The 26,837-nt window shown below is 40.1% G+C and overlaps 1 protein-coding gene across 2 annotated transcripts; it reads left to right on the forward strand.

Moving 5' to 3' along the window:
- Nucleotides 1–5,160: 5,160 nt before the first annotated feature.
- Nucleotides 5,161–17,053, forward strand: LOC120312212 (E3 ubiquitin-protein ligase TRIM58-like). 2 transcript variants are annotated; one of them, XM_039352595.1, is made up of 6 exons: nucleotides 5,161–5,651; nucleotides 9,558–9,653; nucleotides 12,937–13,167; nucleotides 14,203–14,225; nucleotides 15,629–15,729; nucleotides 15,925–17,053. In XM_039352595.1, exons 1-6 carry the CDS (start codon nucleotides 5,220–5,222, stop codon nucleotides 16,554–16,556), a joined length of 1,515 nt encoding a protein of 504 aa, XP_039208529.1. In that variant the 5' UTR covers nucleotides 5,161–5,219; the 3' UTR covers nucleotides 16,557–17,053. The 2 variants fall into 2 exon arrangements, with proteins under 2 accessions (XP_039208529.1, XP_039208530.1); XM_039352596.1 differs by having other exon boundaries at nucleotides 15,973–17,053.
- The last annotated feature ends 9,784 nt before the right edge of the window (nucleotides 17,054–26,837 follow it).

Consider the following 26,837-nt stretch of genomic DNA (forward strand, 5'->3'; position numbering starts at 1 on the left):
GAACTAGGGTTTATTTCCTTGCCCCAGAAAATGTGTGTCCATTGTTTTTTGTCCTATTATCTCCAAAGCTAATTTATGTACAGGATCACCTCTGAATTATTCAGTGCTTCCAAATAAAGGTCATAGAGCACTAACAGCTAGGCAGATACTCAGCCTTATAGTGATGGGCTCTTCATTTCATAGTGCCTTCAAAAAGATGTTGAAATGTTTAACAAAGATTAAACCCAATTGATTCTTTCACAATCTTCCACAGTGATAGTCTCTTGCTATTCTGCAGCTGTTTATTTACTAAATTTCCCCACATGTTTCACAGTTGCATCAGCTTAAATGTAGTTGAGGGTCAATTCACTTCAATTAGAACAACCAAGATGCAGTTTTAGCTTAAAATCCACTTCTTAGGCAAATACATTTTATTGATGAATGAAATGTTTCACAAATTCACCATCCAGTTTGAGAAAGTAACAGAACTGTTGCAGACCGTAATTTGGGGGTGGGACTGGAAGGGAAGAAATCATATGGATTTCTCTTGGTTCTAACATGGAAACAACTTGTTATTGGAAGCTTTCTTGGACTTAGTTTATATGCTGTTGAAATGCTGTCATGCACCATTGGTGACATAGATTGATTTTATAATTTAAATATAAGTAGTCCTTGACCTAACAACCACAATTGGGACCAGAACCTCTGTTGCTAAGTGATGCAATTGTTAAATGAGTCATGTCCAATTTTATGACCATTTTGCCATATTTATTAAGTGAATCACCGCAATTGTTAAGTAAACCAGACTGTTAGGTGAATCTAGTTACACCCATTGGGTTTGCTTATCAGAAGCCAGCTGGAGAGGACACAAATGGTGATCATATGACCTTAGGATGCTGCAACATCACCAATACATGCCTGAATTTTGATCACAGGACTACAGGGATGCTGCAATGGTCGTAAGTATAAGGACCAGTTTGTAAGGCACTTTTTCCAGCACCATAATCTTGAATAGCCACTAAATAGATGGTTACAACTTGAGGACTGCCTCTATTACATTTTCTCTATGGAAACTGTGGCAATTAAAGTTGGAGCAGATTCATCGCTGGCAGTTGCACAGAAGAAAGATGTGATTACTTCCAATCCCTCGGCACAATTACAAGTTGATAAATGAGACAGATGAGGTAAGACTTCCAACAAAACAGCCAACATACGTATGGGGAATGATTTGTATTTATAATTTACTCATACAGTAGATGCTGAGTCGGGCATCTAGGAAATCCTTGCAGTACCACGGCTAGATTCCATAGCTGAATTCAGCCCCTCTTATTTCTGATTCAGGTCATCGGTTACTAAGATTGCGCTTCAAAGTGATTCCAAAGATCAAGCTTTAGAAAGCATAGGGTCAACCACGGCATGCCTTCACTCCCAGCCTTCCTGCTTTAAAGATGGGCAGTGTGCATGCCAAAACCTTTCTCCTGAATCATTTTCAGAGCATGCACAATTTTCTTGTGTCTGATTTGCCATTAATTAAACAATGCCATCGCCAGCTCATCACTGTTTTCAAGAGATGACAAAGGGTGCAGAAGGCTCACTGACAGAACTATTGAATTTGCTCGGGATCCATATAAATTACGAGGACCCAAAGGATAATGGAAGCCTGGTCTCCACTTAAGAACTGGATAAAATACTAGTGGAAAGAAATGAGTTGGAGATCAAAATGGATGATCGACTTTCTGATGGCAGGGCCCTTAACTTTCTGTAGGTGTCCCAGAGTTTGACTAGTACAAAAACAGAACAAATAAATTGAGTTAGGATTTTCTGATCCCTAGCTCCCTTGAGAGTTTGGGGTGTGTGTGTGTTAATTAGGTGAAGTTTATTTTAGAGGATACATCATGTTTTCAGGGAATGCCCTTCCCTAAATATTAAGAAACCATACCATTAATTGTGGATTTATGAATTCACTTGGGGAACCGGATGAAGAACTCCCTTGCATCAGGCAAGCAAACACTATTTTCACTATAGGAAAAGATACAGTCTTCTAAGAATAATACGATGGCAGCAGGTGGTGTTTGGAATGGGACAACTCGCTATGGCCAACTCTCCACGGCCCACTCAGCATGGGACAACTTGTCACAGGACACTTCAACAGTTCAATTTAATTATTTAAAATAATTAAAAAATATTTTTATTTTTGCCATTCACATTTCATTTTGTCCCCCTCCTTGTGCATCCTTTCTTTGATGATTCCATGCCACCTTTTCTTTGATATTAGCGTAACTCTTGCTCAGCCACGAATTGTCCTGCGGCAAGTTGCCTCGTGGCAAGTTGGCTGCAGTGAATTGGCCATGGCAAATTAGCCACAGTGAGTTGGCCGTGGCAAGTTGGCCATGTCGAGTTGTCCTAACCAGGGGTAGGCCACCTTGGCTCTTTTATGACTCGTGGACTTCAACTCCCAGAATTCCTGAGTCAGCATGGCTCAGCTTGGAAACCTCTCCCTTTTCCCTCAGCATGGCTGGCTCAGGAATTCTGGGAGTTGAAGTCCACGAGCCATAAAAGAGCCAAGGTTGCCTACCCCTGTCCTAGACCCTATAGTGTTTCACTCATCCTACAAAGACATTCTACTGCTCCTCCTCTCCAGTGTAAGAAACATTTCCAGGCACGTGCAAAATGTATATTTTAGTGCTTTTTCACATTACAGGTAGTCCTTGACTTACAACAGTTCATTTAATGACCGTTTGAAGTTACCGCAACACTGGAAAAAAAAGACTTACAATTGTTTTTCACACTTACGATTGTTGCAGCATCCCTATAAGGCAGGTGATCAAAATTCTATAACTGACTCATATTTATGATGGTTGCAGTGTCCTAGGGTCATGTGATCCCTTTTTGCCACCTTCAGACAAGCAAAGTCAATGGGGAAAGCCATATTTTACAACCTTTCTTGCCACAGTTGTTAAGTGAATCACTCAGTTGTTAAGTTAATAACACAATTGTTAAGTGAATCTGGCTTCCCAGTAGACTCTGCTTGTCAGGAGGTCACAGAAGACTAATGACATGATCCTTGGGACCGTGCAACAGTCACAAATATGAGTCAGTTTCCAAGTGTCTGAATTTTGATCACGTGACCATGGGGATGCTGCAACAGTTATAAGTGTGAAAAATGACCATAAGGCACATTTTTCAGTGTGGTTGTAACTCCAAATGGTCACTAAATGAACTGTTGTAAGTCAAGGACTACCTGTAGTAGAGTTGATGATTTTGGACCTCTAGAGAGAGAGAGAGAGGGAGGGAGGGAGGGAGGGAGGGAGGGAGAGAGAGAGAGAGAGAGAGAGAGAATATCTTGGCATTTTATGGTAGCCCCAAATCATCCCAATTTATATCCTACATCCATGTAGTCAAGCTGTGGCCCTAATGGTGAATGGAGTTTTTGAAAGCTACTTTTCAAAAAAATGTGTCAGTCTGAAAAGGTAATCGCAGACTCCTCCTGGTTTGGGGGCATCTTGCATTTTCCTTGTCTAGCATCTCTAGCCTTTACCCAGATATATTGGAGGGATAGCACAGCATTAAATTCCCCTTCCTGGCACATGGAGGGGGGGGGGTCCCTTCTGGAGCCACATGGGAATCTTGAACAAGGATGTCCTCATGCATTGAAGGAGATACAATCAATTTCTGAACGCTAAGGATCTCGCTGAATGTGTAAGGAAAGCTGAAATTCTGCCCTGATGTTTCTCAATGCTACAGTATGTGAGATTGAGAATTATGGAGTTTGCCTCAAGAATCTGAGTAAGATAAATGCTGCCTTCTGAAAAGAAGAAAAAGTTGGCATCCATTTAGATGGCATCCATTTATTGCCCCCAGCAGCAAATTCAAACATTGGATTGAGAAAACGGCCTTAGCCATGTGCTAAGAAAAGGGGAAACAAGGAGGTTTGCAATGGTCTGCTGGCCCAATTCCACATGTAGAAGAGAGGGAGAGGCTACTTGTATTGCATTAGGGAAAGGGAGGGGAGGGGAGGGGAGGAGAGGAGGGGAAAGGAGAAGAGAGAAGGAGAAGAGGGGAGGGGAGAGGAGAGAGGAGAGAAGAGGAGATACAAAATAAAAACTGGCAAATAGAAGTAGAACAAATGAAAGGAAGCAAAACAAAAGGAAGCAAAATTAGTACCGATATCAATAATAATAGGTACCCTGGGTGCAATTCCAAAACAACTGAAGCACCACTTGAATACCATCGGCATCAGCAAAATCACCACCAGTCAAATTGCAAAAGGCAGCTTTACTTGGAACAGCTTACATTCTGCGACAATATCTTTAACACTACCAAACAACAACTTCCTATCCCAAGAACTCGATAGGTGGATAAAAATGCCATATCCAGTTTAAACATCTGGCTGGATATGTGACCAATCCAAAATAATAATTTAATTTATATGCCATCCAATGCCGGGCAACTCTGTGAGGTCATGGCAGGCATCCTTTTAATTAAAAAGAAAAGACTTGTTTCTACAAAACGTGATTTTCCAAGCATGCTATGACTGTTTTTTTGCATTCAGGGCTTGAATTTACTGTTAGAGCTAATGGAAAATGGATATCACATCTATCTGGATTTTTCCCACTGGAAAAATATTTGCGTGGGATTTTCTTGTGCATAACTCATGTTGGAAATATTAAATGCAGCTCTCAATAGAGTGTATTTCTCAGTAACTCCCAGGGTTTGGGCTATTAGTAATAATAAGGACTAATATACCATTTGAAAAAAAAATAGGTCACATTCTTTTAATGAAACTTAGTATCATTCTCTCTTCTGCCTCCTGTCCCCCCCCCAAATCATCAATAACCACGCACAATTCTAATCCCCTTGACCTCTGGACAAGACTTCAGATCACATAGATTTCTGCAGGAATTTGAGAAACCCAGTCCTGTGTGCCTTGCACCCCCAAAACTCGTTTACCTTGTTTGGGAAATCATGTAAGGTAGTGGCTTTGACTTTTGGCTAAAGTCCTGTTTCCCCACTTCCCCTTTCTATCTCCTTGAAAAAGAAACTTGGTTTCTGTGTGCTTGTCTTGGTCTGGAATGAAAAACATCAACAAAAGAAAGAAACTGGGGTGGAAGGGTTCCAAGGAGGAAATTCTTGCTCAAAGCTTCCTCCCTGTTGTAGCCACTCCCTCATATGCTGACAGTTCTTTGGAAATGAGACTGCTGTCCATCTCCCCGTGGATTCTAATGGTCTTTTAAGCAGGCATGGCCTCCTCGGTGGACGACCCTGTGGAGAGGCTTCAGGATGAAGTCTCTTGTTCCATCTGCCTGGAGTATCTGAGGGACCCAGTGACCATCGACTGTGGTCACAACTTCTGCCAGGCTTGCATCTCAGACTATTGTGAGCGAGGAACTGGTTCCATAACTGGGGCAGCTCTCTGTCCCCAATGCCGGGTGGGGTTTTTGCTAAGCAGCTCCCGCCCCAACAAGCAGCTGGCCAATATCGTGGAGGGCATTGAGCGGCTGGCTCGGAGGCCCAGCCAAGGACTTGCTGAGGCCTTGTGTGAGAAGCATGGCAAAAAGATGAGGCTTTTCTGCCAGGACGATGGGGAGTCCATTTGCTTGGTGTGTGACAAATCTCGGGAGCATCATATGCACTCAGTCCTGCCCATTGAGGAGGCTGCTCACGATTACAAGGTAAGGAGGAAGCTGGGTTTGGGTTCCAAATAGGAAGCCCTGAAGTGAGGACAGGCTGGGCTTCTTTGCTGTCCAAATCCTCATTGGGGAGGCTTTTGGCCAGTTACAAATGCTCAGTCCAGCTTACCTCATAGAGTTGTTGTTTTCGAGGGTAGACCTCTCAGGTAAACCTCCTTTGCTATTGGAGAGAAAGTGGGGTATATAAGTGAAACATAAATGTAGAAAACTCTTACTATCCTTAGATTCAAATTGTCCAGGCAGTATTCAACTCTTCTTCCCTACATCAACGGGCTTCTACTAGAAGGGTAGTGTTGTCACATGCAAATGATACACAGTTTCATCAAATAACATAATCTGCATAATTTACATAATGATAAGCTCATGCGAGGGATGTCATTGTTGCTAACCATTGTGTGGGCCTATATATTCTCTTTTTTTGTTTTTAAAAAAGCTTTCCATGAGTCTCAGCTTTATTTTGGTAGAGAAAAATACATAAATGATGAAGCGTCTAGCAGTGTCTCAACCACCTTGGCCTTGAGGGGCTATGAACATTAATTAGGTTTTTTGAATATAATACAAGATTAATTTTGCTACTCTCAAAATCTTTACTGCACATTGCTTGGGAAAATTAATCTTTGCCCTTGCTCTGTGATCTGCAGAACAACCCTGGGAGGTTTGTGAACATTAAAAGGAGGGGAAATGTTGCCTTCCATCTCTTGGCTTTTTAGGATCCTTGAAGTAGTACATATGAATCTCCTTGTGGCCTCCCATCCAGGCACTTTTAGTTTCCAAAGTCTTACAGCATCGGCTGCTCTGAGATCTCTCTCTGAACCACATGTTTTGATTAGCTTGAAACTCTTAAGATTCTTTCAAAGTTACAGATTTTTTTAAGGAAGGCCAACATTCGCTCATGTTCCCATACAATCTTGTCCTTGCCTTTCTTTAAATGCTGCCTATAATCCGGAACCAGATCTGATATAAATACTTTTAGCTTTCAGTAACTGAGAACTTTCCAAATGAAGCCTGGCAGGAACCCTTTTCATGGTTGGTATCATTGCTCTTCTTTCCTTCATAGTTGTTGATACTTTCTTCATGCAACAATTATAGACTAATTTTACTAATCCTGTTTACAGACAGGATGTTGTTTGTGATATGTTTTATTTCTAAGCTTCAAAGAGGCAGTACTGAGATGGATAATGAAAACTACAAGCTTACTTCCTTCCCTCTTAAAGAAGTAATTGGTTTTTTTGGTAGTCTTCTAAAAGCAATAACGTTGAAGCCCCTGCAAAATGTTAAAAGAGATATAAGTTCAGAGGTGGGATACAGCCAGTTCACATCACTTCTGCAGAACTGGTAGCTAATTTTTTGTTGCCCAGATCCAGAATGGACTTCCAGAAGCAGCATCCACAGAGAGAACCAGTTGTTCGTATAGTTGAATCCCACCCCTGAATAAGCCCCTCTAATATGAGAATTATATAAAGCTGTTCATCATCTTGTTTAATTTTAACCAAATTATACATCTCGTTTTTTTACAATAGCTATAGCTTCTAAAAATATCTGTATCTTACAGCCAAAGGTTGCACAACTTTTTCTTTTATTCCCAAAGCCCATATTGAATATGGGTGTGCGTATGGGGAAAAAGGAATGTACTGAGCAGGATTATGTTACAAAGTGGATAGCATCTCATTATGAAGATGGATAGGTTATGCATTTTCCAGGAATGTTACTTTTTGAGAGGGCGTTTTTGTTTCTTTGTTTGGGAAGCATATATTAGTAATTAAGAGTACAGCTTTCCTATATATCCAGCCTCAGAATTATGAGAAATTATGCTGCTTATTCTTGTATGTAATCTAAGCAAAACATCCAACAAAATCCTTTCTCTTTTCTGGTCCAATTTCCCCCTTCCCCCTGCTTTATTTTTCCAATCTGTGACTGTCTGACTCTAACTAGAAGAAATGTTTTTGTAAACTTAATCTTAAATTGTTCTCAGATTAAGTTTATATACTTCCTAGATTAAATTTATATACTATTATAGGCACTGACCATCAACATTAGTAATCCGAAAGAGAAAAATAGTTATTTTTAACAAATGCATATATTAGAAAGCAAACAAACAGCTAGAAACAGCTCTGTTAAGATATTTGTATATGGCGGTAATGTTCTACAAACATATGTTGAGCAATTCCCCCCCCCCCAGTCCTTGTGGTTCTAAGCATTACGTTTAGGAATTATGATTGCTAACTTTTTTTTTCAACCTGGTGATTTCCCCCCCCCCCCGCATTCCTTCAGTTTTTTACAACTTGGGCAGAGTTAAGCCAAATGAACTTTCCTGAGCAGACAGACAAAAGTGTTTTAAAAAGTCACCCCTCCCTCCCATTTCCATATATCAGCTGCTAAAGTGCAATAGAACACAACTGGAAAATAAATAGAAATTCTGATGTTATTCATTAAAAGGCAACTACATCCCCCCCCACTTTTTCTTTCTCTTTTTCATATTATTATGGTAACATTGTTCTGCTTGCAGCAGCAATGAGCTCACATCATTGCTGCCAACTTTTTATTCTCTTTTCCTATCTTTTTAAAAATAATAAGTGGAAGTGGAAGCATTTTCAGACAATGCTTATCTCCACATTTCACAACCTTTATCATGAAATAGCCACCTCCTGCTTTCCTCAGGAAGTAGAGAGAACCAGGTCAAACTGTTTTTCCTCTAAATAAAAAGCCCTTGGGAAAATGTTGTAAAGCTCTTCCTTTGCTGAAATTTGGTTTTGTCAACACTTTACTGATAGTTCCTTCTTATCAGAGAATGGAACATCGCTGTTTTCATAAAATTAATGAGTGCTTATGCTTTAAATGTCAACTTGAGGTATAAAAGTTTTTAAAACCTTATCTCTAAGCTCAGTGATTTCTCCAATAATTACTTTCTCCGGCTGGTGATCTCCTGCCAACCATAAACAGAGATGGATTAACAGTAAAAGCTTCCTTGAAGCATATCTAGGGTTTTTGCTCTAGGTCAGGGGTGGGGAATGATGGCCCTTTTATGACTTGTGGACATGCTGTTGTCAAACCTTCAAATGATTTTGTCTGCAGCCATGTTTACTTCATTTTCGGTTGCCACAGCCATGGGAGGGGGGAGATGTGTTCTTTTAGTTTAGCCATAACAAATACTTTCTTATGGGAACCGAGGTCAAGCTGCCTACGTTTTGGCGGGCTGGAGATTCTGTTAGAAAGCCCGCCAAAGTAGTTAAGTGGGGATTGTGATTTATGATAACTGTAGGGGTGGAGAGTTCAACTTTTACTTTCTAACCTTTAAAGGGTGGGAACTTTCATTCTTGGGTTCACCTTTGTTCCTGCGGATACTATGTAGCCATTAAAAGTATTCTTTGAGGAATGCAATTATCTCAGAGTTATTATTTTCTTCTGGTCTCATCTATCGGAACCATGACAGCTGTCTCAGGAATTCTGGGAGTTGAAGTCCACAAGTCATGAAGGGGCCATTGTTCCCCATCTCTGCTCTAGGTAGATCCATGGATAAGTGTTAGTGTGGACATAGTCACATTGGTAAACATAGGTAAACTTAGCCAAGAATTGTTAGTCATGAACATCATTTTGGGAGCCAGAGACTCCTGTCTTGAGATGATAGTCCTATAGAATAATGGCTAGAGAAGCTCTATTCACACAGAGATCATTCCTGAAGAGAGGAGGCTGTGGCCCTCCAAAAGTTACTGAACTATAACCTCTCCTTCACTGTTGGCCCTACTAGCTGAGGCTGCTGGGAACTGTAGCTTTGGAGAGAGGGGGTTACAAGTTCCCAAGCCTTGTGCCCACAACTTTCCCAGTATAGTATGTTAGTTTGAAGGCATATTCATATCTTCATCCAGGCCTCATATGTGTTTTCTTTCCTAGATGAAACTCCAGCAAGCTGTGGACACTCTCAGAAAAATTCTGGCAGAAGCAATGAAGCTGGAAGTCCAAGAGAAGGAGAAAACCAGCCAATGGAAGGCAAGCCCCTAATCATGTCCCTCTCACTCTGACTAGCTCTTTTTTTACCCTGAGTCCTAACTAAAAGGGTCATATGCAGATTTTTCGGTGAGGTGGCACTTCTTTAAGTGGCTGGCTAGCTTTATGGTGGGGGAGATGCATAGGGTTGTATACAAATTTTTTGAACAGCTCCAAATGTGCACTGTAGATCCCAAAGAAGAGAGTTGCACAATCCTACTAATCACAAAGGAGTAAAAATATTAAGGGAATTGCTAGTCAGGTGCAGTAAAGTGCTATACTACACTCCATAAATCAATGGAAAGATGTCATCACTGCTGATGCCTGTGCTCTGTCCTTTAGGATCAAAGCCACAAGTAGTCCTGTTTTTACCATTTTAATGAAGGATAAGTGAAGAAAGCAATATTTCATATCTCTTCCCACAAAGCACCCCTGGGAAGAACAAGCAGCAGCTCCTGTTCTTAATAGATAGATGGTGGATGAGGATGGACAAGTATAGGTAAAGGCTTAGAGTGGCTAGTTTAGCTACTTTGAAAATTGGAGATGTTCTATGTCTGATACCTGTGCAATTTGGCTATATCTCTGCATAGCTGTAATATTCTTCTGAAACAAACTAAACCAGTATCCAAAAACTAGCCTGGTGGATCTCATAATGCCAAGAAGAGGATGAAACAGAAAAGAGTGATCAGCAATGAGTATTGCAAGAGCATGACAGTACTGAGAGCAGGTGCCTGAGGTTGTAAGCCCTGGAAGTAATTCATGGAGTTGACAAAACAGCATTGTTTTCCCCACCAAAGTAATAGTAATAGAAACAAGTAGAACCATGTGAAATCCTTTTTTCGGCAAGAGCAAAGAAAATTTAATAATGGATTCCCTGGTAACAGGACTAGGAATACATAGCTGGCAGAACTGGTCCAAGAGAGCAATATGCTACAGGCCTAGTACTTTTTCAAAAGAGTGCTAAACCCAAATATACAAGGAGTTGTGAAAGATCTGACTAGCTCTTAAGATAGCTCTGGTCAGGTACTGTATTATACAAGCAAGTTATTGGGGGGGGGGCTAATTGTGCAGTGGATGGGGGAAGTGAGGAACAGCCCTATATGAGGAACAAAAGCAAGGCAAACAGTGCCAAAGATGTGATGGATTTATGTGGCAGGTTCCTCATTCTCAGGGAGGCAAGAAGTACCAGCATGCACTTACTGCACGTGTATGTACGAGTGTGTTTGCTTTCTTTCCCGCAAACTCACTTACAACCCAGAACATGAGTCAGCAGTAGCTATTTGGCTCAGATGTTGAGAAAGATCCACAGTTGCTCAAATTGTATCAAGGCGGCTTTAAGCTCTCCAGATTCAAAGATAAAAAGCATCATTGAACCTGGAGAATTTCTGATCCCATAAGTGTGAGGAGTCGGTTCTGATGACCTGACCTGTGTTTGTGTGTAAGGTATTCCACACTTTCTCAGAGGCTCTTGACCCTTGTCTGGGGGTTTGGATCATCATATATGAAAAACCGCGGTTCTCATTGTTTTGCTTTTTCGGTTATAAGGAATGTGGCTAAACTTCTACAGGCAGGAAGAATGATACATTTACCCAAGACTCTTCACAATTAAACTATTGTGGATGAAAAGATTACAGAAAGGAAATCCCCTTCCCACAAAGGAGTTTCACAAAATCCTGGGCTTGCATAGACTGGTTTAGGGTTTCTGGGCAACTCCCTACAGCCGTGCTTTAAAAAGCAGTTAGGTTTTCGAGGGCTAGAAAACTTATTTTCCCCAGAACAAACTGAACCACAATCTACTTACGTCTCCAGCTTGTCCCTGAGCACTGATTTAAAATTTACTTAGTAGCATAGATAGGGATCTCTAAGCACCAATTATCCACTAAAATACCCAGAGAAACTCAAAACTCAGCAGGAAAAAAAATTCTGGAGAGATAAGCATATGACTTTTTTTTACAGTTAAAAAGTTTGTTCTGTAACACTTTAAAGGCAAACTATAAATCTGTTATAATAATAATAAAAAATCCACTTCAGGAGTTGCCACTATAAATATATACAAAACATGGTGTTGGGAAATAGTAAACATGGTTATTTTAAAGACACGAAAATCAGGAAGTGCAGATGGTGACAATGACTTAAGCACTGCTGAAAGCAAAACCATGTAACTTGTCCCTCCCTTTTGGTTCGGAAGGCTGGAAGATAGGCGATGTAAAACCAATTGAAAAAAGAACTAAGAAAGCTTAAGGCGTGCCCTAGGTAAATTCACTGAAGTGGCAATCAAAGACAAAAAACAATAAAATATATAAGAGCAAATTATGTAAATTAGCACAGTTCACATTCTGGTAGCAGATCATTTGCATAAGTACATAAGTACTACCAGTAAGTACTAACAATACTATTTTACTCTCTAAGCTACATCCCTTTTATATTACCTTCTACAACATGGTTCCCAAACTTTTCTATACCCCGCAGCCCTAGAACGCTTCTGATATATTTACAACTTACAAAAGTTCAAAATAACGGCAATGAATTTGCATATACACTATCATTTTGAAAACCCAAGTTTTTGCACCCCCTGGAATATCATCTAGTTGGGAACCTTTGGTTGGGAACCCCCGTTCTACAAACTTAGTTTGAATGAAAAAAAATTTTAGGGGGCAAATGCACGATGATCCAGGACTCCATTTGTTGTGGCCTCTGGATGTGGGGGAATCTACTTTGAGCTAAAGTGGATCTGTAATGGATTTATTAACTATCCATTGTTCCTTTGTCATGTGCTGATGGATGTTAATTTGATCCTGACTGCAATTATATATGCTCTCTAATGGGTTATTTTCTTTCTAAGGGCAGATGCTTCAGTGTTAACCTCCTGAATGGGGGTTAGTATTATTAAGGAAAATAATGCAATATTTTAATATTAAAACAATATTTTAATTGTAATTAAAATATTTATTTAATATTAAAGAAATATTTTAATATATTTCTTTAATACTAAAGAAATATATTAAAGCAGTGGTTCTCAACCTGTGGGTCGGGACCCCATTTGGGGTCAAACGACCATTTCACAGGGGTCGCCAAACAAGGCTGTCCGCCATTTTTCCCCCTTTTCTTTGGCCACACCCCTGGCACCTGTTGATGTATAAGTGGTTGGGGGTCACCACAACATAGGGAACTGTATTATGGGGTCGCGGCATTAGAAAGGTTGAGAACCACTGTATTAAAGTATTTCTTTAATATTAGTTTGAATCATCCAATGTCCAGCATTGCTTTCTCTCGGTGTCCCTGCTAGGATAAAGTCAAGAAACACAGAGTACTTATCATATCAGGGTTTGAAAAACGCCGCCAGGCACTGGCTGAAGAGGAACAGCTGCTTTTGAAGCATCTTCAAGAGGAGGAGCTGGGAACACTAAAGAAGCTGGAGAGGAATTCAGATTTCCTTCTTGAGCAGTGTGCTGGACTGCAAAACCTCATTGTAGAGATGGAACAGAAATGCCAAAAACCTGCGGTCTCCTTGCTCAAGGTGAGGTCCTTCGGGATGAGCCAGCTGAAAAGAGCAAGAGAAAGCAATGGCTACATGCAGCAAATTTGCCATGGCCTTTTGCTAAAGAGGGCAGCACAATGGGTCAGTGGTTAAGATGCTGGGCTTGTCAACTGGAAAGCCCACAGTCCGGGTTTGAGACCCGAGCATTGTACAATGGTGTGAGCGCCTGTCCTCGCCTAGCTCCTGCCCACCTAGCAATTTGAAAGCATGTAAATGTGAGTAGATAAATGGGTATCACTTTGATGGGGATGAAATGGTACTCTATGACATCATACTGGCCACATTGACTGCAGAAATGTCTTCGGACAGCGCTGGCTCAATGGCCTTGAAATGGAGAGTCGGCAATGACAGGCGGAGTAAAATCGGCAGAGATTCCTTACTAAAGAGCTCAGTAATTTCTTGTAACTCTCTTTTCGTGTTGTTTTGCTATGTTTCTTGTATTATTAATCATAAAATCATTCCTGAACTGGTGTTGCAAAAAGATAGAATGTAGAATTAACAGAATGCAACCTTGGTTCATCGCCCTTTTTAGAATTTTGCAGTTGCAATAGTTTGAAGCTTGCATTATTACTGCATTTGCAATGGGACTGGATCCTGGGGAAGCTTTTTCAATTTTGTGCTTGCTATCACATGTTATGCTTTTTCTGAGCAATGTGACTTTGGAAGTTGAGGCAACAAACAAGCTGATTGATAAACTATGAATTGCATACATCCTAGATCCAGGCCCTGTGCAAAATCCTATGTTATCTGATGGATAACCTCTGATTTTGTATTTTAAGAAAATTGTAAAGCTGCTGAAAGTATTATTCCCCCCTCCCCAACTTTCAAAATGGACTTTGTTCCTTAGAACCTTGAGGGCTAGATAAAAAATATCTCCCCTCCTCCCAAAAAACCAACAGATCGTAAAATGTTTGATAGAGCAGCATTAACAATGGGATTTTTTATAAGTTCTTTCAGCAACGTTTTAAAAAGAATATTTGAGCCTTTACCATATTTTTTTGTTTTTTCTTCTAGGATGTTAAAAGGACCTTGATCAGGTTGGTGCACTAAATTTAGACAATTGTTTGCATATTTAATTTTGAAATAAATCCTGATTGAAGTTTTTTTCCAGATAAAGGTTGCATTTATACACCAAAGGTGCTTTTGCAGGAGGCAACTGGACTTCCTTGTTTTTCTCTGAAGATGTTTCACTTCACATTCGGGAAGCTTCTTCAGTTCTGACTGGGTGGTGGGGAATGGGAGTATTTATATTTCTTGCAGACACTGGTCATTTGCACACATTTGCATGACTCAGGTGACCCAGAGGACACAGATAAACCTCCAAATGGCCTCAACAACTCTCTAAAAGAATGCAAATGACCAGCTGTCTGCAAGGAATATAAATCCTTCTGTTCCTCACCATCCAGTCAGATCTGAAGAAGCGTCCTGGATGAGAAGGGAAACATCTTCAAAGAAAAGCAAGAAAGTCCAGTTGCTGCCTGCAAAAGCACCTTTGGGATAACCTTGGCCTGGATGACTGGGAATCTCCATGGACACTTAGCTATGCACGTTGCTTTTATAAGTAATCCTCAACTTGGGACCACAACCGGGCCCCAAATTTCTGTATCATAGTTCCGACAGATGAAACTCTTCAAAGAACTTTGAGGCATTGTTTACCTTAAATAATCTTTATTTGAGTAGCATAGCATCAGCACTAACACAGTCGAAGCCAAAAATTGGATTCCCCTCCCCTGAGCACATAGTATCAAAGCACAATTCCCTCCTCCACTTAACAGTCATAAATCACATTCTCCAATTAGTTTGAAATGCAGGCTCTCCCTCCAGTTCTCCAGGCCACCAATTCTTATCATCTCTTATTTCATTAACCTTGGTTCACACACTAGGTCCAGTATTATTATGTCTGTCTAAACTCTCATGCACATTCCCCCCCCAGCATCATCTAACTCTAAAAGTAAAACATAAGAAGAAAATGTTTGCACCTGTAACTGTTGTCAAAGCAAAAATATCTGATGTCAGCAGCATTGACATCCTGTTGCTAAGCAAGGCAGTTGTTAAGTGAGTTGCGACCAATTTTACAACCTTTTTTGTGATGGTGAAGTGAATCGCTGTGGTTGCTAAGTGAATCATGAGGTTGTTAAGCAAATCCGGCTTCCCCCATTGACTTTGCTCATTGGAAGCCAGCTGGGAAAGTCACAAAGAGTGATCACATGACATCCCCCCCGAGAGCCTGAATTTTGATCACAGGACCGTGGGCATGCTGCAATCATCGTAAGTGTGAGGAGTTGCTTTTTTTCAGGGCTACTGTTACATCTGAACACTCGCTAAACCAACTGTTGTATGTCAAGAACTACCTGTGGTCGCTTTCATTGTTCTTAGACTAAAAAAACCCAGACCCGATGCTTTTAACTTCTGTGGGATAATTGATGATGCTTCTCCCTAGGAGTGAAGGACTATCCCTAAAAGAACCTCAGCCAATTTCGATGGAGTTGCAAGACTCCTATGCTGTTCCTGGGTTGATGGAGTCATTGCAAAGATACAACGGTAATTGACAGGTGCTTATGTAGTGCTGGACTCAATGTATTGGATTGGGTCCTGTGTTCCAGTTCTCACTTGACCATGGAGCTCAGGGCTTTGGACAGGCTTCCCCTCCTAGCATCACAAGATCCTCGGGGGTGAGGAGGGACAAATTATGAGTCTGGCCCAAGGCTTGACAGCTGTCTACCTTTCACCTGTTAGGACTGGAAACACAAGAGCCGTCCCGATGGTTTCTGTTTCCGCTTTCAGCATCGGTGACCTTTGATCCGGATACAGCCAATCCTTACCTGCTCTTATCCGAGGACCGCCTCAGCGCTCAAGTGGTGGACCGAAGGCAAGATCTGCCCAAGAGCTCATCTCGCTTTGAAACATGCACTTGTTTAATGGGCCGTGAGAAGTTCAGATTTGGGAAACATTACTGGGTGGTGTGCGTGGAAGGCAAGTCCAGCTGGACCCTGGGAGTGTGCAAAGAATCAGTCAGCCGCCAAGGTATCTTCACCCCCTCACCGGCAAAAGGGTTCTGGACAGTGTGGCTGAGGAATGGGGACGAGTATGCAGCACTTACGTCTCCACTCACAGAACTAGTGCTGAGATCAAAGCCAAAGCTGATTGGTATCTTCCTGGACTACGATGCAGGAGAGGTTTCTTTCTATAATAGCGATACCGGTTCCCACATCTTTACCTTCTTGGATTCCTTCTCTGAGATCCTTCGGCCTTACTTCTATCCTGGAATACGGGCTGGGGGCCTCAACGATGCTCCCCTCATTATCCAGCCAGCCAAAGATCAGTCAAGTCTTTCTCTTCTGGCCATTGAGACCTTTTCACATCTCTAGGGCTGGTTCCAAATGACGCATTGAATCTGGAATTGGGACAACCAGATGATGCTGTTCCTTACTTATGCTATTCTCGCCTGGGTCCCTTTAACGTGTTTTCACCCTCTGACACAGAGGCCATCCCTGCATCAGAAAAATGTTTCCAAATGGATCTTTGGATATGGAACAGGCGTGGCTTACTCCTGTAATTTCATGAGGTGTTGCTATTCTACAATTATTCTGTCATAAAGCATAAAGACTCTCTGAATGAGTCCCCTTCTTTTTTTTTCTACCCAAAAGGGGGTCTGAAAAACAATTATTGGGGATTGAGGAGGTGATGCAGTATGTACTAAGGCTGTATGTTAGCATTGGTTTTTATTATTACTGTTGATGTTGGACTTTTGCAGATATTTATTTTAGTTCATATTATTATGTTCACACCTTTTGTAAATTGCTGGGATACTTCTGTTGGAAGTAATAAAGAATTATAATAAATAAATAAATAAATAAATAAATAAATAAATAAATAAGGCAACAATATCCCAAATCATTTAATTTACCAGAGGAATAAACATGCAGAAGTTCAAAACAGCAAGAAACCGAATTGACATAAAAGGGTTTTCTGTGGGGGAAAGTGTTTATAACATCTGAGGAAAGTCTGATTTAAACTCAGATGGTTAATTTCTTTTGGGACCTTTTCTTCAAATCCTGTGGTTGGTATATGTGCTTTTTAAAAACCTCTCACGGTTTTTTTCCTGTCTTTCTCTGACTTTCTCCTATCTTTCCTCTTCCACACTTTTCCTTTTCTTTAATTCTTTGTTTGAATTACTTTTGTTTCTTCTTCTCTTCCTCCTCTTCTTTCTTTCAGCCAATTTGGCTATCTATATCCATATCATCTCTCTCTCTCTCTCTCTCTCTCTCTCTCTTTGGGAAGGAGCCCAAAGTTAAAGTAGCCCAGTTCATACACCAAGGAAGCTAGCTATTTATTCTCTTTTCCCAGTTTCTAGGAACTTTGCACCTTCTGCTTTGCTCATCCCTGAAACAGGAGAACGAGGGGTGGGAGGAAAAAGTAGCAAAGGTAGCAAGTGGAACAGAAAGACCATTTGCTCTAATTTCCCTGCCCCCCCCTCTCTCTCTCCCCTCAGTTCTGATTGTTGAACTCCATACATCTTAAAATTGCCAAGGTTGAGAAACCTTGAATTAAACCAAAGACATAGTCCTACTGTGCTATACATGTTTGCAAGTATTATAACACCCCAATGCTGATATCTGTTTTTGCAGAACAAGTTCAATAGTTGTCACAGAATTATTTTTCTTATGGAGGTGGGGATGTTTTTAATAATTTGTCTTAGATACACATATAAATATATATAAAAAACTATTGGCAAATGATCCAACTGTAGTCTGGACTAAATATTGGCATGTGGGTGCCAAAGTGCCTCAGTCTGGACAGACGTTTTTAAAAGCCACCTTAGAATCAAGCCATGCTGACTACAGGGCTGGAGCAACTCAAACTAAGTGTGGATATGCTCTAGAGGGCACAGCTGATGTTCACTCCTTTGTGTATTGAGGGTACCAGCATCAAGATTAGGTGGCTTCTTTATAGTTTTCTTATTATCTATTGCTAGCCTTGTTTATTAATATACTTAATATTTTAGCATTATCACTTTGTTCATGTTTGTAATTTACCTAGAATGTCTTTAAAATGTTAAAATATTTAGTTGCAGGATACTCTTTCACCGCTAGAGGTCCCCCTAACCTTCTGTCAATTGTCAGGCAGAAGTCAAGAGTCTTTTTTCCAAGTTATTACAATTCTACTTGATTATGTACAAGCTGGTCTTAATGCAGAAGTGTCCACAGGATCCAATGCTTTTGTCCAAATGCTGAAAGCAATGTAATGCGGTCACAATGCAAGCTCTGTGTTTTGTACATGTGTACAATGTCATTACACTTGTACAAATAATTGACTATCTACATCTATTACCATCTTGCTTTCAGAATGGATCTTTTTTTCAGAGAGAAGAGACAAGCTTATGATTTTTGACCCTGATTATGCATCTAAAATTTCTCCTATAGCTTTACTGGATGTAAAGCTCCGGTCAGTAAGTGACTCTGAGCAGCTTCTATATCCCTTGTAGTAATCAGGTTAAAGAAACAATCATAAAAACAATAACATTCAGAATAACAATTGCTCAAAGACAAACCAGAAGAACATAGTGCTGGGAAATCCCATTAACAATAAACATTCCCATAAGGCATTTTTCAGATCCCAGAAGCTCATTGAAACAGGCAGGTCTTAATTGCCATACAGAACCCTAAAAAAGTGTAAGGGGCAGTCTGATCTCCATCAGGAGACTATTCCAGAAAAGTGGGTTTGGAAAGGGAGAAGCGACTCAAGAAGCTTGTCCCCAAAGTAGTGACTTTCCCTCAGGGGAGGGTACTAAGGGAACAAACCCAACCTACTGCACAAGCTACTGGAAGAAGGTGGCTCCCAAAGATCCCGAGGTCCTGAACCAAGAAGGGTTTTTAAGTAACATTCAGCACCATGAGTGGCATCCAGAATTCAAATGGTAACCAAACCCAGTGCAGTGCCAAGAGCAGACCAACTAATACCCATATCTACATGAGCTACTACATTCTGGACCATCTGCAGCCCATGTAGAAGGAACACAGTATATAGTATTGAATAATCTCTTAGTCTTCTCTCAAGAGGTCCATTCATGTCTATGTGATTCTCATGACTTTATGGGCCTGATGCTTTAGGTAAAGTTGACCAGGAAAAAAAATGATACAAGAAGCACTGTATAGCTATGAAAATGCCAGGTCTGTCTCACTTTCCTATCCTGGAATTTTAAATAAAAGGTCTCACCTCCCCACACACCAGGGACAGATAAAGAGGAAGCATTAGGACATATGATTGATTGATTGAATGAATGAATGAATGAATGAATGAATGAATGATCCATTCCTAGAGCTACCCCAGTAGCAAACACAAAAGTAACATGAGAAGGAAATCTGACACAGGAAGTGAACCTTCCTGCTTTATCAAATACAAAGGTGAAACCCAGTTCTTACCTTACGGGTGTGAACCATAATCACTTTGAAAACATTAGTCCAAGCATTCATTGTGAAGATTACATGTTGAATCTTTTGTAATTTGCTCCAGTGATAATATAAATGATGTTTTTGCCTACTTTCCTACAATGCATTGTGAGGATACCATAAACAGTCAGGGGAAAAAAACTACAACCATTCCAGGCCATAGAGCAAATCAATCCAGAATTTTTACTCAAGATAAAGGCTTAGCCTACTGTATATTTAACAGGTCATGGAAAGGCAGCAGCTCCCACAAATGCTGGCAAGAACTGAAAGAGAATAACTTTCAATTGTTGGTTTTATTGTATGCTGCCAGAATCACTTTGTGTGAGATAAGCGGCCATATTCATTTAGGAGAGGAAAGGAGAGGGGAGGGGAGGAGAGGGGAGGAGAGGGTCAGTAGTAAGATAGACTTGATTTCAACAGTAATGAATGACTCACTGACAGATTTATAAAAACAAGTTGACAACAGAGACAATCTATCTGCGTGGTGACTAACAGTCAACACTGACCATGGCATTTAATCAATTAGTTAATAAAAGAGAGTCACAAATGCCCTTATGGGAAAGCTGAAGAACTTAGAGGGCAACATAAAGCAGAAGATAAAGATATGATTTTTAAACCCAGCAAAGTGCTCCCATCACACTGTAGAATAAAAGAATACCCTTTTCTTCCAGATCAAGCTTAGAATCTATGTGAAAATATATTACAAAAAAAAGAGTGAATTGATGGAGAAATATTAATTTTAAAAGGGGAGGGGACAAAGGATGAATGGCTACAGAAATAGTGCAGATTACCTGTGAACTCTTTTTTTGTGTGTGTTCTGATCCTTTCACTATGTTCTTTCAGTGTCAGCAGTTATTAATTTCATTATGCCATCTGTACGCATGGCACTTTACTTATGTAAAGTAGCACACACCCTGATGGCATCATGTGGACAAATATATTTTGCATATGTGGCTTTCTTCCAGATGCAGATGGATCTAGGCATCCCACGCCTTCCATCCCAGGCCTCGCCTTTTCCTGCAGCTGCTTATTTTAGTAACCTAATTCTTCTCTTGCTAGATCATATATCCCTGGAGATGCCTAACTTTGGATTTTGTGATTGTCTTGCCTAATGATGGGAGCCATCACCCTCATCTTCTCAAACAGCTCAAATTACAGCGACACCCAAAGATACACAAATGAACTTCCTAAAGGTGGAAAGAATGATACAAGTGAGATCACTCGGAATAATTGTAGGGAAGTTCAGCAATCTCTCCAGGTTGTCTTAATTGTTCTTTGCCCAACTGAGTATCTCTTGGCTGAATGCTAATTTTAAGCAACCTACAAAACTGAATTTTACTCAGAGTTGAAGAAGGGTTTTTGGGGGGAGGGGAGGGGATACAGTTAAGAATGGGGAAAGCTGCCTTACAACACAGAGTCCATAGTCTTCACTCAAATCCTCTCACCAGTTTACATATATATATATTTGAATTTGTAAACTGTTTTAGTTAAGGTGACTATGACAGCACTAGTGACAACAACAATAATAAAAGAACCACAATATATAATTACTGTTTTAGTTATAATTAACATAGTATTTCTGGCACAGAGAGCTCTTCAGCACTCAAAACCCAAAAACTTTGAACAAGCAGTTTTTAAAGAGCTTTTGGAAGACCAGAAAAGTTGGAGCCCCCCCTTGCATAGTGGTCAAGATATTTCAAGGGGGAATGGTTGCAACAGAGAATGCCTATCTTTGGGATCCTTCCCATTACACTTCTCAGTAGAGGAGGATCTTCATAGACTTTCTCTGCAAAGTAGTGCAGACAAGAAGCATGCCCAGATGAATTAATTCTACTTTATTATAAGGTTACATCAACAAAATCTTGCAAGTTTGAAAATATGTTTCTTCCCTGTCATCTTTACAGCCCAAGAAACTGGGAGGTTGAGATGTTTCCCATGTCCACATTTGTGCTGTGGGATAAGTTGCCTCTTATCTGACCATTGCCCTGGCTGTGGCTCTTTCACCTGTCTTCCAAGGTTATTCTCACATACTATTATACTCTGCGCCCTTGGATTGGCTGGGTGGAATCTATATGGGAAAGGCGGCCTTGAAAATATCCTGAGCAACATTGGGCTATATAAGTAATAACTAGCACCTGGAATTGCACTTGTGCTGCTCCTCCAGCAATGATGTTATATAATAAGAGTGCTCAGTAACTCTATGGGCTATAACTGAAGTTTCCAAGTGGTTTTCAAGAGCATTCCTATATAAAGCAAATTACAGTAATCCATATGGGTGAGTGTTTACTTTACATGCCTTCTGTTTTCAGTAAATCTATAATTGATATTCCAACTTAATTGAAATGTTCACCTATCAACTCTATTGGCTATTCTAGTAGGAGCTATGAAATTGGGGCAATCCCGGACTTGGAAGCTGCCTCCACAAGTGAGTGCAACCTTATTGAGAGCCAAAGATAGTAGAATCTAGAATCAGTGGGTCATTCTGACTCTCTTGTTCCTGCTGATCTAGAACCTTAACAGATTCCAAACACTTGATTAGGGCTTTGATTGTCTTTCACTTGGGATAGAGATGGGCAACTGAATATCTCTGTATACTGGTGATACCTCATCCTCAATTGATGGGTGTCTTCTCCCTGAGGTTTCATAAAGATGCTTAAGAGGAGAAGGGATCCTGAAAAAGTCAAGCAGGGCAAGATCAAATTAATATTTGGATCAGATGCCACCAAGGAATTTCAATGCAGCTAATTACACTAGAAAGTTAACAACAATCCTGCAGGTGCTGCTGTACTAACCCCTTTGTTGTTATTGACTCTGTGTAAGTTAGAATGGAAATTAGAAAAGAGAGCTTTGTAATATTGTGTCGTATCTTCCTCCTGTTGTGAAAGGGAAATGGGTTGACAAAATCCTTTGTGCTAGGTTGCAAACACTGCAAACATTTCACAACAGTTTTTTTTCATTTTACTTTTTTTTCGGGGAGAGGGAAGGAAACAATTTGGGAAGGAAACAATTTCTTAAAAAATGCACATAAAGCTTAAACCTGATATTTAAGAACCCCTAGCTGATCACTGTGCTGGTCAACTTTTACTTTGGAAATCTGGTCTGAAGCATACTCTTAAAAATCAAAATCCACTTAAGGAACATATTGTTTAATATTAATGTCATGATGTTAAAAATTTACCCAATCTGGGGTTCCAAGTTTTTTTTTTTTTTTTGCCCTAGATGAGCAATCCTATCCTTGAATTAAGTCATCTAAAGGGCTGTTCGATTTGATGCAAAGTTGAAATATCACACAGATGAAACATCCTAGATAAGCCAGAACAGTAGTTTCCTGGTTTATCCATTCCATGATCAAACTAATGAAGAGGAAACACCCAATAGAGAGCACTGAGCTACCTACAATATCTCAAAGATTTCCCTGGGCTGGGGAGAATGAAATAGCTGTCAACAATGGCCATTCCATGATGGCAAATCCCAAGGGAAATTAGCTTACAAAAAGACAGTGTCTTTCCAGATCATGAGAAAATGGGTACATTTACAGTATCTAATATTTTGTCTAAATATCCATATCTCCTATATTTAAATGAGATTCCCTCCACCCATGATGGCTTGGTGGTGGCCTTATTTTCACTAAGAATGTGGTGCTAAAGGAAGTTGCTATAGAAAGTGAGCAAATAGTAGAGGAAAGTAATGAAAGTGGGCAAAAGGGTGAAGATACAGAAGATGCAGTGACTGAAAAAGAGACAAGGAAAAGAACAAAGTTCTTGCTATTATTTCAGGGAAACATGGATAAACATGCCCATTCTATTCTCACTTTTCCCCTTGTTCTTCATGTGCAGAAGGTTAGTGTTTCCCATGGTGGACTTCTGTTCATGGTGACTCATCACACAGATATTTTGTAAGATACAAACCCTCTTCAAGTGAGTGAGGATAATAAAATTGGGGACAGCATATAGATAGTTATATGGAAATACAAACCAAGATTGCTAGAAGTAAAAGGAAGGTGAACAAATTTGGTTTACTTGACTGAGGTTAAAATAAGACATGTTTCTATAAAATTCTGTGAATGCTTTATGAACTTTTTGTTGATGCCAGAAATGTTGAAATGTTAATGATTTATGTATTTGCCTAAGGAGAGGAATGGATTATGGGAAAGAGGGACACTTGGATGTAATCTTATAGGCAGTAAAATTTTGTTTGTACTTGTGATAAAGTTTGGAAGTCACTTCTTTAAATATTTTCCTCTTTTTTCTTATGTTTTGTTCTTTCTTGTTTTCTTTTTCTTATTTTTCTTCCCACCCCTTTTTCTTGAGCTTTCCATTCTGTCTTTCTATATATCTTTCTTTTTTCTTCTAAATTTAATTTGTATTGTCTTTCATTATTTTTTTTTTTAAAAAAATACACATTATTTTTTTAAAAAGGAAATACAAGCCATTTAACTCAGTGGAATTTAACACACAGTAAGCATATGTATGAAGCTAGTTTGGTCTAGTGCTGGCCTAAGATTAGGAAGACCTAATTTCTAGTACTGTTTTAGGCATGGAAGTGTATTGGATGATTTTGGATTAAGGCATTTTCTCTCAGGCCTAGTTAAAAAGCAATGGCAAACCACTTCTGAAAATGTTCTTTAGATAATTGTACAGATCTGCCCATGTAGTCATCAGGAGTCAAAAAAAGAAGAAAAGATTTTTATAGATCATGTTTGCTGAATCTGGATTGTTGCAGTCCATTTTTAGACATTGTGCCAATTATCACAGCCAATCACAATTAAAGCTAATGTAGGATAACAGCAAAGACAATAATGCTGGGGGAAAATGAACATGGCAAGAGAGCATAAAAACATTTGCGAGAAAGCTCAACAAATGGTGGCTCTAGCCCCTAGGGTTTTTAAAATGCAGGATGAAATCCTAAACATAGCTAGAAACAGAGAGACACATGAATGCCTGCATGTGAGATATCATTTTGGTTCAATTTTCCTCATGTACAAAATGCAACTATCTCCAGCAGAGGTGGGAAACTATGGCCCGTTTATGACTTGTGGACTTCAACTCCCAGAATTCCTGAGCTAATTCTGGGAGCTGAAGTCCACAAGTCATAAAAAGGTCATTATTCCCCACCCCTGATCTACAGTATAAGGCACTCTCTCTATTTATTTATTCATTTATTTAAAACATTTATTTAGCCACCCGTCTTTCAATCAACTGGGTGGCTCCCAATCAAAAATTAAAAGACATATAAAATCATTTTAAAAACTACAAAACATGACTAGTTAAACACAAAACATTAAAACAACAAAAATGGTGCATCTGGCACCATTCCAGATGTGCCATTATCTAATCCTGTCTCCAGCCTTTTTAGAAGGAAAAAGAGTAGAGATCTGCCAAACCTCAGGGGGAAGAGCGTTCCATAGGGCAGGGGTTGCCATAGAAAAGGCGCCCGTCCTCGTTCCCAAGGGATGACATTATTTGGGGAAGGGACAAGGTGTGTGCCCAGCCTGTCTACCTGGTAGAATGGGTAAGATGTCCTTAGGGAAAGGCAGTCCCACAGATTGTCCAGTATTGTCTACATTAGCAAGGTTTTATGGGACATAAATTCAAACATGGACAGATTCCTTTCATAGAAATTTAATGAGAAGTGCCAAGTGTGTATACACAATTGTTTCACATGAATCTTTTGTGTGCATGCTGGCATGTATGAATTTGTGCCAAAATATTATTTGATGAGCTTTCTCATCAAAATGAGTGGAGTAAAAAATCTAGGCTCTTTGTTGTGGCGTGTATGTCAGCCTGAGGTTTTCGTCTTGCTAGCAATAAGAATAAATCAAAACCCATTCCTGAATTAAAGGCTGAATCTTGGGGAATTTTGGCTAACAACATTTACTTAATTTCTTTCTCTATTTCCTGGATTGGCTTTGCTACTTGAGATATGTTTCTGCTACAAATGATGCTATCTTGCAACAATAAAAAAACAAGTAAAATACGCTTCGGAAATGGAGCAAGCTGGCCAAGAATTGCTCCATCAATTCTAGGACCCTGGACAACCCTAACCCTATGCAATCCAGGATCAGGGGTAAAAGCGCAGTCTTCAAGATAGCAGGTTCAGGGCTAATCAATCCTGCAGGGCGGTGAGGTGGCCTGCTATTCCAGTCAGCAGGCATTGCAACAGATCTGCTTGCTAGGCCCCATGAGAAGATGGTATTGCTCAAGACAGGATACAATGCAACCTCACTCTGTCAGGTTTTACAAAAGCAATGGGCGAAAAACATTCCTATTTGCGTATGTATAATCCACATATCTCCTAGTTGACTAGAGCCTTTGTGAGATGAGGTGATTGGGTCCATGTGGTGATGAATAGATCCTTTATGATCAGGTGGTACCTTCCTCCTCAATGAGTTATTGCTTGACCCTTGTCAGGCACAAGCAACTGGAATAGCTCTGAGGCCTAGGTCAAGAGATTTCTTTATTGTTGATTCACCAATTCACAGGAATCTCACTAGACCTGGGCCTAAACCTTGTGTAGAAGTACAATAGCCAATATTTTCATTTTCCACATGTCCATCCGTCCGTCTGTCCATCCGTCCATCCATCTCCTCCTCCTCCTCCTCCTCCTCCTCCTCCTCCTCCTCCTCCTCCTCCTCCTCCTCCTCCTCCTCTCTTCCCCCCTCTCTTTCATGCACAAACACACATACACACAAACACACATCTATTCATTTATCTATGCTGATGGTATTATGAACCATATAATTGGCTGCTATTAATCTGCACACAGAATCGTAGAATGTTAGGATTTAAAAAGACCTTGGATAATCCTCCCTACCCATGCAGTGATTCACTGTCTGTAAGGCAGCTAGTCTTTGAAGTCTTCTCTGATTCTAAGGAACCCAGCGATATTTGCAGAATCCTCATACATTGCTAATGGGTATGAGGATTCATGGCTGAAAGTATGTAGCTTGTCTAATGCTGCACATTTTCTGGCTGAGAGGTGAGAGTTGTGGCAAGACTGACCTACATCAACGTCTTAGTGACACTATCATTTTAACATCATATTTTGAAGGTGTTTAATGGGCATCCTACACAGATAGAGATCTTTCCAAATGAATTAACTACAAATAGCTGTATCTCAACATACTTTTGTCTTATGGGAAGATACGTGTGTCACAGTAGCTGCAAACAGGAATTTCCTGCTTGGATTAATTTGATTTAT

Source organism: Crotalus tigris, unplaced genomic scaffold (genome assembly GCF_016545835.1).
Source record: "Crotalus tigris isolate CLP2741 ecotype Arizona unplaced genomic scaffold, ASM1654583v1 scf7180000018445.1570621, whole genome shotgun sequence".
Lineage (NCBI taxonomy): Eukaryota > Metazoa > Chordata > Lepidosauria > Squamata > Viperidae > Crotalus > Crotalus tigris.

Excerpts from the sequence above, each read along its gene's own strand:
- LOC120312212 (XM_039352595.1), top strand. The coding sequence starts at position 5,220 with ATGGCCTCCTCGGTGGACGACCCTGTGGAGAGGCTTCAGGATGAAGTC. Across the intron at positions 5,652-9,557 it reads AGGCTGCTCACGATTACAAG|ATGAAACTCCAGCAAGCTGT; the intron begins GTAAGGAGGAAG and ends TTTCTTTCCTAG. Across the intron at positions 13,168-14,202 it reads CTGCGGTCTCCTTGCTCAAG|GATGTTAAAAGGACCTTGAT; the intron begins GTGAGGTCCTTC and ends TTTTTCTTCTAG.